Genomic DNA, 13,906 nt, shown 5'->3' with positions numbered 1-13,906 from the left:
AGAGATTCATTGTATGACTCAATTTGGTCCTGTAAGATTATTCATGCATAATCCACATCTAATCAATGTAAATGAGTGGTCTACGGATCCTGTCTCTAATCAGTATATCTTAATATGAAGGACTATTTTTTATTATTAAATGGTTTAGCCTATACTGAATCCTTTATTTTTAAAGCATCCATCCATTACAAATTGAACGATGTGCTCCTGCAGCCTGTACCGGCGCGCTGCTGACTCCGGTGCTGTGCAGTGTCGCCCCCGCCGCTTATATGTTGATGACATATGGTGGCCTGAGTCTGCGCTGCCTGCATGTTACATTTGCCAACAGTTCAGGTACATGGCAGTATAGTATAGTACAGTGTGCGCTGCTGGTCATCAGTCATCACCCGATCGCTGTTCAGGGATGGCCTTGGCCTGTATCTCACTGCTATTCAAGCCTTTTTATCTTCTGAGGTTTATCTGTTGGGATTTTATGAACACGTGTTTGTCTTGTACAAAGAGGCTTTAATTAAAAGATGTGGGAATATTCCCATGTCTTGTTACTGTTGGTTGGCCATTCTTTTAATATGTTCTGGTTAAGATAGAAACACCTTACACACCTATTTGTTTTTTCTAATTTGGCACATATATATTTTTATTGAAAGACTGTAAACTGGAAGTGATGCTGATTGATGTATTGCTAGTGCCTGTAATGGCCTATTTTCAACTGTCACAATTAGGAAATGATGAAGCTACATCTCATCTGTGAGTTCTCTTTCTATGTCCTCACTTGAAAGACAATGATGAGTTGAGGATAAGGACATTTACTGTAGCACCCCCTCATGACCTCTGCTCTGACAAGATCTGACAGGTGAATGCAATATGGTGGAAACCTGTCCACTCCTTTCATATATAAGAGAGAGTGAGAGACTGAGAGGGAGAAACTGAGAGGGGGGCTGAGAGATAGAGAAATACAGAGAGAGAGAAAGACAGAGAGCGATTGAGAGAAAGAGAGATAGAGAGAACTACACAGAGAGAGGGGGAGAAAGAGAAATAGAGTGAGATCGAGACATGGACCTAGACAGAGAGAGAGATAGAGATAATATTTTTTAGAGTACTTAAAGAAGGGAAGGCGGTGGATAAATGAAGTGTCAGTCTATGTCTGTGTGATATGAGACCTCATCCATCATCCATGTTGATTTACACAACACTTCCAGGCAGGCAGCCCAGGGCTGCATCTCTACAGTCTAAAGTGGCTTCTTCCCCTTGTCTCCTTTCTTTACTCTGTCTCCTTGCCGCAGGATGGATAAAAGCAATATGGTTGATGGGTATTTTTGGGAATCTGCTTTCACCTATCAAGTAGTTTTACACTCATCAGAGCAGATGAAGGAAAGGAGACAAGGAGGGGAACTTAGGACTATTGAGATGCACCCATTGTCATTTTAACTAACCAGAAACCCATGACCTCCAGTAAACCACCTAAAGTAAACATTCAGCCTGTGTACTGTTCTGTGATACCTTTTGCTTTTCTGACACTTCATGATTTAACATTGTATTTTCTGATGAGGGAGGAGAGGAGGGAAAGAGGGAGAGAGGAAGTGAATATTGGTCATGTGTGTTTGCGCCTACGGGATTTATGGACAAGTGTGTGTGTGTTGTATTGTATATAATGTGTGTGTGTTTGGGGTGTGCATTTCCTTGCAGCCTGACTGGATGCTTAGCCTTCACTACAGTGACAGAAGTATTAGGGGATAGATTCACCGACCGCTGGGGTTATGTAAGCCAAGGAGAATGAAGGAAACGATGTGAAGGAATGAAGGACAGACAGAGACATCTTTGTGGGGTTCATGCATCTGCAGCCATTGAAGGCTTTTCCGCCTCTTTAAAGGAGCTCAACAAAGGCCTGTCTATACCTCCTCCTCTCTCCCTTCTCAGTGACCAGAGACTTAGAGTTTGCGTCCCAAAATGGCACCCTATTCCCTATATGGTGCCCTACTTTTGATCAGAGCTGTATGGACCCTGGTCAAAAGTAGTGGACTACATAGTGAATAGGGTGCCATTTGGGACAAATCCCACATTGCAGATGAAGACAGACACAGTCTTTGAGTTCAGAGTGGGATGCTGCTGGAGCTGAGATTATATAAGATAAGAAGAAGGAGAGGGTGAAAGGGGGCATGAGAGGAGAAAGAGAGAGAGAGGAAGAGAAAGAGAGGGAGGGAGAGAAGGGGAGAAAAGTAGAAAGAGAGGGAAGGACAGAGGAGGCATAGCAGAAATAGAATGGGAAATAAAGAGAGAGACGAGAGGGATAGAGAGAGTGGCATGAGGCAGAACAGGAAATAGAATGAGGAATAAAGAGAGAGAAGAGAGGGATAGAGAGAGAGTGGCATGAGGCAGAACAGGAAATAGAATGAGAAATAAGGAGAGAGACGAGAGGGATAGAGAGAGTGGCATGAGGCAGAACAGGAAATAGAATGAGGAATAGAGAGAGAGAAGAGAGGGATAGAGAGAGAGTGGCATGAGGCAGAACAGGAAATAGAATGAGGAATAAGAGAGAGAAGAGAGGGATAGAGAGAGAGTGGCATGAGGCAGAACAGGAAATAGAATGAGGAATAAAGAGAGAGAAGAGAGGGATAGAGAGAGAGTGGCATGAGGCAGAACAGGAAATAGAATGAGAAATAAGGAGAGATACGAGAGGGATAGAGAGAGAGTGGCATGAGGCAGAACAGGAAATAGAATGAGAAAAGATAGAAGGACAGAAAGCAGGAGAGGAGAGAAAGTAACAGCTGAGTCAGACAGAAAAAAAGAGAGAAAGGGACAAATTGGAAGATCGATGAGAAGATGATGCAGGGAAGGAAAGAGGATAAGAGATGTGGGAAGAAACAGAGAGAAAGAGGGAGGCAGGAAAATAAAATAAAGAGGGTGGCTGTAAAAAGAGATTTAAATACATGACAGATAGAGAGGGACTGAGGAAGGAAGAGAGAGTGACAGATAGAGCAGTCTAGGTGAATAGGTGACAGAAAGATGAAGTGAGGAAAAGAGGGAGGGAGGGAGTGAAGGATAGCAGATGGTCCAGTCCGGCAGCCCATGGTTAAAAGCCCAAAGGAGAGGAGGCATGTTTTTGTGTGTGTGTGTGTGTGTGTGTGTGTGTGTGTGTGTGTGTGTGTGTGTCACTGTAAACCCAGTGAGGCGAGCACCAGGGTGTTGTTTCCTTTACAGAAAAACATGTCAAATTTGTCCTAAAACCACGTCTGACTCGCATGTCTGCGTTTTGATTAGTCAACATGTAAAAAATGTATGTGAAATGTCACAGGTGTTTGAAAACTACATGTTTGACTCATGTGAATGTTTTTATTTGACATGTGACACCTTTCACGTGATTCCTAAACCACGTGTTTTATCACATGTTCCTTTCACGTGATTCCTTTATACCTGTGTTCACACGTGTCCATAAACCACATGTTTTATCACACGTTCCTTTCACGTGATTCCTTTATACCTGTGTTCACACGTGTCCATAAACCACATGTTTTATCACACGTTCCTTTCACGTGATTCCTTTATACCTGTGTTCACACGTGTCCATAAACCACATGTTTTATCACACGTTCCTTTCACGTGATTCCTTTATACCTGTGTTCACACGTGTCCATAAACCACATGTTTTATCACACGTTCCTTTCACGTGATTCCTTTATACCTGTGTTCCTTTACACCTGTGTGTCCATAAACCACATGTTTTATCACACGTTCCTTTCACGTGATTCCTTTATACCTGTGTTCACACGTGTCCATAAACCACATGTTTTATCACATGTTCCTTTCACGTGATTCCTTTATACCTGTGTTCACACGTGTCCATAAACCACATGTTTTATCACATGTTCCTTTCACGTGATTCCTTTATACCTGTGTTCACACGTGTCCATAAACCACATGTTTTATCACATGTTCCTTTCACGTGATTCCTTTATACCTGTGTTCACACGTGTCCATAAACCACGTTTTATCACATGTTCCTTTCACGTGATTCCTTTATACCTGTGTTCACACGTGTCCATAAACCACATGTTTTATCACATGTTCCTTTCACGTGTGATTTCTTTTGGTTTTTTTGTAAGGTTTCTGGCCCCAAACGATTCGAAAAACATTTTTTTCCTCCTTAAATGGAGTAGAAGATCTTGGATTATCTGCTTCACAGGTCCTCTAAAAACAACAGTGCAGATAATTCCCCTTATGTGCTGTAGTAACACAAAGATATGAACATGTTTCACACATTATGATGTAACATCAAATCCAATTTGATTTGTCACATGCACCAAATACAACAGTGAAATGCTGAATACAACAGGTGTAGACCTTACAGTGAAATATTTACTTACAAGCCCTTAACCAACAATGCAGTTTTAAGAAAAGACATGTTCTTATTACCATGTAATTCTTCAGTAATAAGAACACAGCAAGGTGTTCCCAACGTTCCCAACGTCATGTCCCAGGCCGAATCAGCCTATACAGACAGAACATGGCTGTACCAAGGGGTCACAACTGATGTGTGGTTGTTGCTGGTGTTGTCTGAGGGACCCTCTCCTCTGGGGCTCCGCTGTGTCCTGTCTTTTGGTTCAGATGTAATCAAATGACTGTGCTTTCAGGCTATGAGAGTGGCTCGGCTCTATGCCCAGTGCAGGGTGTAAGAGGCTGGGAGAGAGAGAGAAACAGAGAGAGGAGAAGATTGGATAAGAGTGTCTTGTAGCAGAGAGAGATAGATGGTGGTTGTGGAATTATGACATATCACATGCTAATTGTCCTCATTAACAAATGAGAGCAGCAGGTTTTCTGCCCCTGCCAACAGATCAGGTCTCTGCAGATGGCTTAATGCTTCCTGCATTGTACACACATTCTCTCTCTCTCTCTCTCTCTCTCTCTCTCTCTCTCTCTCTCTCTCTCTCTCTCTGTCTCTCTCTCTCTCTCTCTCTCTCTCTCTCTCTCTCTGTCTCTCTCTCTCATTCTCTCTCTCTCTCTCTCTCTCTCTTACACACACACACACACACACACACACACACACACACACACACACACACACACACACACACACACACACACACACACACACACAACCAACAGTTCAGGCCTGCTATCTCCTTTCATCTCTATCATTCAGAATTGCAGTGTCTTACAGTGTTTGCACTCCTGATTAAGCATCCTGTGGCAGAATGGTTGCTGGGAGGGTGAACGCTTTGCTGCTTAATCTCAGCACCTCAACGGCATGCCCTACAGAGTAGAAAGAGCAGCTGTCCAAAAGGTGTTGCAAAGCACTCTAAAACTTACGTCCTGAACGCAGGCCTGTGAATAAATACAGCTACAGGCCTGTACTCAGGGGAACTAGGTAAATCTACCACTACAGATGTAGGATCTTCATTTGATCACCCTGTTGCATGATAACTTTCCTTCTATGCAGGACATTTCAAATGTGTCGTGTATTTGAGGTTTAAAAGGGATTCTGAAGTTTGTAATTTCCACTTTGAAATTTCAGACTTGATTTTCTCTTTCGAAAAATGTATCAACCCCTACACAAATGTCCATTCATTTTAATCCACAAAATAATTCACATTTCATGTTGCTGCAGGATTATTTTCCAGCTGTAGAAAACTGGCTGAAATTAAGATCATCTATATATTCAGGTTTTAAATTCCCTTGTCTGTCAAACCCTCTAGTCGGTATGAATGAAGAGGACAGGACAGAAAAGCCCTGACTAGTTCTTCCCTTGATGTCTCTCATCTGTAGTCACACCTCACCCAGAGGCTGCTCAGATCATCATAACGCTCTCAATGCTCTAATTCATCAGAATTCTCCCAGACTCAGCACATTTTGAGACACACACACACACACACACACACACACACACACACACACACACACACGCGCGCATGTGAGCATACAGACAAGTACACAAACACATTTCCCTCTTCTCAAGGTCCTGAGGAAGGAAAGGGTGGATCTCTGTTTGAAACCCAGCCAAGCAATTACCCAGATCCCAATTACCATTCATTATTCGAAGGCTGTTTTAATTCAGGCATGTTCACTGACACCTAATCAATATACCAATCCCTGTCTGGGATCCAGTGGGAGCCTATGGCGTCCTTGGGTGGATTATCCAGGAACCAAACAGACTCAAACAGGCCAAAACGGGTAGGACTAACCTGAACTTGTCCAATAAGAAACACTCCTTTTCTTTGCAAAACATTTTGCTACGGTGAGCACTAATGAATAGACCCCTAGTTTAATAACTCAAACAAGCTCCAATGTGCCTTTAAAGGGTAGGGATTATGAAAAAGAATTGTCACGCCCTGGCCATAGAGAGGCTTTTATTCTCTATTTTGGTTAGGCCAGGGTGTGACTAGGGTGGGCATTCTAGTTTCTTTATTTCTATGTTTTCTATTTCTTTGTGTTTGGCCGGGAGTGGTTCTCAATCAGAGGCAGCTGTATATCGTTGTCCCTGATTGAGAATCATACTTAGGCAGCTTTTTCCCACCTGTGTGTTTTGTGGGTAGTGGTTTTCTGTTTAGTGTTCTGCACCTGACAGGACCGTTTCGGTTATTCACGCTGTTATTTTGTTCTAGTGTTCAGTTTAATAAAATCATGAACATTTGCTGCGCTTTGGCCTGATTCTTCCTCATCAGACGATGACCATTACAAGAATAGGTTGTTGTTGCAATAAGTTCATGTATATTTCAATCTTAAAGCCCCACTTGCTTGCAGCTTGGTAGTGTAAATCAACAATTGAATTGGGAACCATTTACTGGTTTGGTGGATTGTGTTCATGATGGAAGGGGGGAAAGATGTATTTTTTCGAAGATATCAGAGGAACACACACACACACACACACACACACACACACACACACACACACACACACACACACACACACACACACACACACACACACACACACACACACACACACACACTGCATTCACTCCTCTGGTGAAGTCAGACAAGCTAAGTGATCCAAAGGACATCCTCTCGGCTCCACTTCATGCGATGATGTCACCATGAGATGATGTCACCACCACAACATTCTATCATTATCTATGAATTAGCTAAGGGAGCACCTCCCTCACCTACACCCAGACAAACACAATCAGATGGAGAAACAGAAAGAACAACTGAGGGAGGAGAAGAGGATGTAAAGGTGACAGAGAGAGATGGAGTGGCATTCTCTTTTAATGTGCCACTTATCAAACACCATTTTTGTTTGTACTCTTTCCTTTATCTTATCTTCCCTTCATCTCTCCTTCTTTCCAGAGCCAGGAGATCTGATGAAGATGAAGACAGTCAGTGTGGTGATGCTGAGCTTGCTGCTCTGCTCAGGTACGTCGTGTCCAGAGTACTGTGTGTTCAGAACAGTGTGTGTGTCCAGAGTAGTGTGTGTGTCCAGAGTAGTGTGTGTTTCCAGAGTAGTGTGTGTTTCCAGAGTAGTGTGTGTTTCCAGAGTAGTGTGTGTGTCCAGAGTAGTGTGTGTCCAGAGTAGTGTGTGTGTGTCCAGAGTAGTGTGTGTCCAGAGTAGTGTGTGTTTCCAGAGTAGTGTGTGTTCCAGAGTAGTGTGTGTGTCCAGAGTAGTGTGTGTAGTGTGTGTGTGTCCAGAGTAGTGTGTGTCCAGAGTAGTGTGTGTGTCCAGATCAGTGTGTGTGTGTCCAGAACAGTGTGTGTGTCCAGAGTAGTGTGTGTCCAGATCAGTGTGTGTGTCCAGAGTAGTGTGTGTGTCCAGATAAGTGTGTCCAGATAAGTGTGTGTGTCCAGATAAGTGTGTGTGTCCAGAGTAGTGTGTGTGTCCAGAGTAGTGTGTGTGTGTCCAGATAAGTGTGTGTGTGTCCAGAACAGTGTGTGTGTGTCCAGATAAGTGTGTGTGTGTGTCCAGAGTAGTGTGTGTGTCCAGATCAGTGTGTGTGTGTATAGTTATCGGTCATATATCTAACATACAGTGCCTTGCGAAAGTATTCGGCCCCCTTGAACTTTGCGACCTTTTGCCACATTTCAGGCTTCAAACATAAAGATATAAAACTGTATTTATTTGTGAAGAATCAACAACAAGTGGGACACAATCATGAAGTGGAACAACATTTATTGGATATTTCAAACTTTTTTAACAAATCAAAAACTGAAAAATTGGGCGTGCAAAATTATTCAGCCCCTTTACTTTCAGTGCAGCAAACTCTCTCCAGAAGTTCAGTGAGGATCTCTGAATGATCTAATGTTGACCTAAATGACTAATGATGATAAATACAATCCACCTGTGTGTAATCAAGTCTCCGTATAAATGCACCTGCACTGTGATAGTCTCAGAGGTCCGTTAAAAGTGCAGAGAGCATCATGAAGAACAAGGAACACACCAGGCAGGTCCGAGATACTGTTGTGAAGAAGTTTAAAGCCGGATTTGGATACAAAAAGATTTCCCAAGCTTTAAACATCCCAAGGAGCACTGTGCAAGCGATAATATTGAAATGGAAGGAGTATCAGACCACTGCAAATCTACCAAGACCTGGCCGTCCCTCTAAACTTTCAGCTCATACAAGGAGAAGACTGATCAGAGATGCAGCCAAGAGGCCCATGATCACTCTGGATGAACTGCAGAGATCTACAGCTGAGGTGGGAGACTCTGTCCATAGGACAACAATCAGTCGTATATTGCACAAATCTGGCCTTTATGGAAGAGTGGCAAGAAGAAAGCCATTTCTTAAAGATATCCATAAAAAGTGTTGTTTAAAGTTTGCCACAAGCCACCTGGGAGACACACCAAACATGTGGAAGAAGGTGCTCTGGTCAGATGAAACCAAAATGGAACTTTTTGGCAACAATGCAAAACGTTATGTTTGGCGTAAACGCAACACAGCTCATCACCCTGAACACACCATCCCCACTGTCAAACATGGTGGTGGCAGCATCATGGTTTGGGCCTGCTTTTCTTCAGCAGGGACAGGGAAGATGGTTAAAATTGATGGGAAGATGGATGGAGCCAAATACAGGACCATTCTGGAAGAAAACCCGGAGATGTGTCTTCCAACAAGACAATGATCCAAAACATAAAGCAAAATCTACAACGAAATGGTTCAAAAATAAACATATCCAGGTGTTAGAATGGCCAAGTCAAAGTCCAGACCTGAATCCAATCGAGAATCTGTGGAAAGAACTGAAAACTGCTGTTCACAAATGCTCTCCATCCAACCTCACTGAGCTCGAGCTGTTTTGCAAGGAGGAATGGGAAAAAATTTCTGTCTCTCCATGTGCAAAACTGATAGACATACCCCAAGCGACTTACAGCTGTAATCGCAGCAAAAGGTGGTGCTACAAAGTATTAACTTAAGGGGGCTGAATAATTTTGCACGCCCAATTTTTCAGTTTTTGATTTGTTAATAAAGTTTGAAATATCCAATAAATGTCGTTCCACTTCATGATTGTGTCCCACTTGTTGTTGATTCTTCACAAAAATATACAGTTTTATATCTTTATGTTTGAAGCCTGAAATGTGGCAAAAGGTCGCAAAGTTCAAGGGGGCCGAATACTTTCGCAAGGCACTGTATTTGATGAATTACATTTCTATGCATAAATATGAAATATCACCAACCTCTTTTCTCTTTGTCCGTAGCTCTGTCGGCCCCTTTGAAAGGTAAGCATCCCTGCCATCTGTTATCAATGCATCATTAGTTATGATATAGTACTAAGCTTTGTGATGCATTTCTGTGGAAATGTTAAACATACCCTCCCACCACCTCCCAGGTAAAGAAGACTCCCAGAAGACCATGTTCTTTGGGGAGGACTTCCATCTGCTGCTGCCCTCCCTGGCTGCAGAGGTTTTGTTCCAGCCCAGTAATGCCAAGGCGGGGGTTGAGGTGGTCCTGATGCGGGGTGGGTCCGTGGTCGGTAACCGTGCCAAGCTCAACAGTCAGCTCAGTCACCTGATCCTAGCGAACGTGGGCGAGGGGGACGAGGGGACGTACTCGGTGAAGAACAACGAACAGCCGGAAGAGGTCCGACGCATCACACTCATCGTCAGAGGTATGGGGTCCGAGGAGGGGGGTTGGAAGAAGGAAAGTTGCTCTCTGGGAGGAAGGTTGGAAGAAGGAAAGTTGTCTCTGGGAGGGGGGTTGGAAGAAGGAAAGTTGTCTCTGGGAGGGGGGTTGGAAGTAGGAAAGATGCTCTCTGGTAGGAAGGTTGGAAGTAGGAAAGTTGCTCTCTGGTAGGAAGGTTGGAAGTAAGAAAGTTGCTCTCTGGTAGGAAGGTTGGAAGTAGGAAAGTTGCTCTCTGGTAGGAAGGTTGGAAGTAGGAAAGTTGCTCTCTGGTAGGAAGGTTGGAAGTAGGAAAGTTGCTCTCTGGGAGGAGGGTTGGAAGTAGGAAAGATGCTCTCTGGGAGGAGGGTTGGAAGTAGGAAAGTTGCTCTCTGGGAGGAGGGTTGGAAGTAGGAAAGATGCTCTCTGGGAGGAGGGTTGGAAGTAGGAAAGATGCTCTCTGGGAGGAGGGTTGGAAGTAGGAAAGATGCTCTCTGGGAGGAGGGTTGGAAGTAGGAAAGATGCTCTCTGGGAGGAAGGTTGGACGGTTGGAAGACCTTCATCGTCAGACACCATAGTTTGCACCCCCATGGGCCCTGGTTAAAAGTACTAAATAGGTCATTTAGTACCATTTGGGATGCAGACATACTGTGCGCTTTACATTGAGTTTTGGAGTCTTGACTCAGTCTGAATCGTTAGGACTAAATTGATACTGGTGTTCTCTCTCAAACATGCTGCCCTGCTACCGTGTCTGTGTGCGCTTCAAATCATCTGTCCGTCTCAGTCTAGACACAGCTTGTTTCTGCTCATTTCGTGATTTAATCATGTTGTCAGTTCGGTCAACAGGCCAAGCCTTTTACAGCTACACATGAGCACTGCTGTATTAGTGTAGTACATCCCTATTGGCTAGCGCAGCAGCAATGTTCTGAACAGCACTAAGTATCTGACTGTAATGGGATAAGGAAGACCCAGTTTGTGTCCCAAATGGCACCCTAATCTCTATACAGTGCACTACTTTTGACCAGGGCCATATAGGGGCTCCCAAGTGGCGTTGCGGTCTAAGGCACTGGATCTCAGTGCAAGAGTCGTCACAGCAGTCCCTGGTTTGAGTCCAGGCTGCATCACATCCGGCCGTGATTTGAAGTCCCATAGGGCGGCCCAGCGTCGTCCGGGTTTGGCCGGGGTAAGCCGTCATTGTAAATAAGGATTTGTTCTTAAATGAGGGGACACAGATAGACACATTCAGAGAGGAATGATGACTCGGTGATGCTGAGAAGACTGAGCTTTGCTCTGTGTCGTGTCTTTGGCTGTGCCGGATTAAGTGATATGACATTCTATTCTATAAAATAATTTCTCCGTAATTAATATTACCTGATTGAGCTAATCATGTAAATGTAATTAACTAGAGAGTCGGGGCACCATGAAATAATATTTATAGAGCTGTTATCTTCCAAATAAACTCTTAAAGACCTAGTAATATTTTACATCAATAGCAGTCAATATTAATCGTCATCTTAATTCAGTCTCATCTGAAAGTTGTAAATGATTGGTTATCTGCACAAACCCTGGCTAACAAGTTGAATCAGCAATACAAAATTGGGTTTAATTATTTATTTACTAAATACCTAACTAATCACACAGAATTACACATACACATAATTAATTCATAACTTGATTACAAATGACATCATAAAGGAAAACGTCCCTGGCGGGCGGAACAGATATGACAGCTGGTTACACAAAAGAAAAGGGCTGGGTTTGAGTGAAATAGTGGGAAGACTGAGGAACAAAGGGTGAAGCTGTGCTATCGTAAATACAGTATCTTATGCATTCTAAATTACCGCCCATTTGGAAAAGGAAAATGCAATAAATATTTACTCTGAGCTGCGCTTCGGTAGGTTGGTGGTAGATGGAAGGCCGTGTTGCCCAACCGAGTCCTTTGTCCTTTGAAGAATGTCTCTGCTGGTAAATTGGATACGTTGTAGTAACGTCGTTGTGTGGTAGATACTCTGATACTCTGTCTGTTCCTTCCTAACCTGCATTTGCAGCTGCTGTTGCTAACTCAACAGCTAGGAGGTATCACTTCTGTAGTGAATAAGAGTTCAAAGTTCATACCATTCGCAACCAAAGCTCACGCTGATGTTGGCTTCATTCTGTAGTTATTATCTGAACCATTGGACCGTCGTCCTCACATCCTCGGAACAGGAGGTTATATTGTCGTCAAGGCTTAATATAGGAGGGAGAAAAGGCGTGTTTAAAAAGTTTTATAGCATATGTCCCTTCACAGAGGCGGGTCACTGATTGAGCAGAGCCCTACCTTATGAAAACCCAAATCTCACATTTTAGAAGCTAAAATCACATTTCATCCCTTCCAGAGTAGAATAATTTCATATTCAAACATTTAAATTGAACAACAATTCCATGTGAATCCGATAACTCTGATGTGTAGACTTTCCACTGTAGAGTTTATGTCATCTTATCATTGATGAGAATGTCTCAGATGACAACCGAACTGACATCATATTCATTAAGTACCACCGCATATGTTCAATTTGTAGGATTACCAGAATATAGTTCACCCCCCCCCCACCTTCTGATGTTCCCAGAATCTCTATGTTACATCAGTAGGGTAGAGAGAGGAAAAAGGGGGGAAGAGGTATTTATGACTGTCATAAACCTACCCCCAGGCCAACATCATGACATCTGCATGGATTGGCGTTCCAGGCTGTCTATATTGCAGTCACACTGCATGCAACAACTAATGGTTTTATACCATGTCATTGACTTTGCAGTCGTGCATCAGAATGCTATATCAGTTGATGCAGTTGTCTGATATCAAATGATGCAGTTAACTGTGTGGAGCTGGCTAGCTGTGTGGAGCTGGCTAGCTGTGTGGAGTCTTGACAGCGTCATATGGAGTTAACAGTGTGTGGAGAGGAGGTGTGTGTTGTTAACAGCATGTTGCATACACCAGGCAGTAATTATGTAGCTATTTAACCACCCCATCTGTCCATTCATCCCTCCCATCCGTCCATCCCTGCTGTTTTTCTTCTATCTTTATCCTCCTTTTCTCTCTCTTGTTCTTCTCCTCTCTGTCATTCTCTTCTGTTTTCCTCACATGGTTCTCTCTCATTCTTTTGTCTTCCCTTTCTGTTTCTCTCTCTCTGTTTCCTGATCTCTTGTCCTCCCCTTTTATACCCTCATTTCCTTCTCTTGCTCTCTGTATCTAACTGTCCCTGCCTCTCCCACCCCTTTCTCTGTCTTTTAGACTGTTCCAACGAGCAGAACATTAAGTATGGGGAGAACTACCACATCCAGCTGGTGGGGGTGGAGGCTCCCATCACCCTGGAGTATAAGCCCAGTGCTGTGGAGGCCAACCTGACCTCCAGGTACAGTTGTTTCTCTGTCAAAATGTAAACTTCTCTGCTTTCCGCAAAGGAGGATTTACTGTCTCCCATCAACATTGATTATCACGATGTTGTGGTTATTGCAATAATATCACGGAATCGTGATATTGTGATACTATTGTGGCTGTCATGATAGTAGCATGGTTATCGCGATAACATTATCAATATGATAATTATCGTTACATTATATCATTCTGTTATTCTGATCAATATCATGACTGTTTTGATAGCAAGTTCTATCATGGTTCTCCATTAACCCTCCAGGCCGCCCCTGGTGCTGATGACCCGAGGAGGGCTCTCCAGAGATGGGTACCAGGGGCGCCTGAGTGTCAACGAGCACCGGATCACCCTCAATGCCGTGACAGGCGCCGATGAGGGAAGCTACACCGTCAGAGACACGAACCTGAAGATCATGAGGAAGGTCTGCCTAAACGTCAAAGGTACATTTGTTTTAATCCTCCCTCTACCTTCTGTGGCCAACCT

The 13,906-nt window shown here is 43.6% G+C and overlaps 1 protein-coding gene across 2 annotated transcripts in view; it reads left to right on the top strand.

Annotated features, from left to right (window-relative positions):
* The window catches only part of si:dkeyp-77h1.4, a 33,859-nt gene that overhangs the window by 823 nt on the left and 19,130 nt on the right, over nucleotides 1-13,906 (top strand). For both annotated transcript variants that reach the window (XM_042304729.1, XM_042304728.1), the window contains exons 2-6: nucleotides 7,279-7,344; nucleotides 9,617-9,637; nucleotides 9,748-10,026; nucleotides 13,285-13,405; nucleotides 13,688-13,863. In XM_042304729.1, the coding sequence (XP_042160663.1) occupies nucleotides 7,293-7,344; nucleotides 9,617-9,637; nucleotides 9,748-10,026; nucleotides 13,285-13,405; nucleotides 13,688-13,863 (649 nt within the window). In that variant the 5' untranslated portion in view covers nucleotides 7,279-7,292. The remainder of the gene's footprint in view (nucleotides 1-7,278; nucleotides 7,345-9,616; nucleotides 9,638-9,747; nucleotides 10,027-13,284; nucleotides 13,406-13,687; nucleotides 13,864-13,906) is intronic.

This window comes from Oncorhynchus tshawytscha, linkage group LG23 (genome assembly GCF_018296145.1).
Source record: "Oncorhynchus tshawytscha isolate Ot180627B linkage group LG23, Otsh_v2.0, whole genome shotgun sequence".
Classification (NCBI taxonomy): domain Eukaryota; kingdom Metazoa; phylum Chordata; class Actinopteri; order Salmoniformes; family Salmonidae; genus Oncorhynchus; species Oncorhynchus tshawytscha.
Note: the sequence above shows the minus strand (reverse complement) of the source record. Positions and strands in the feature narration are given on the sequence as shown.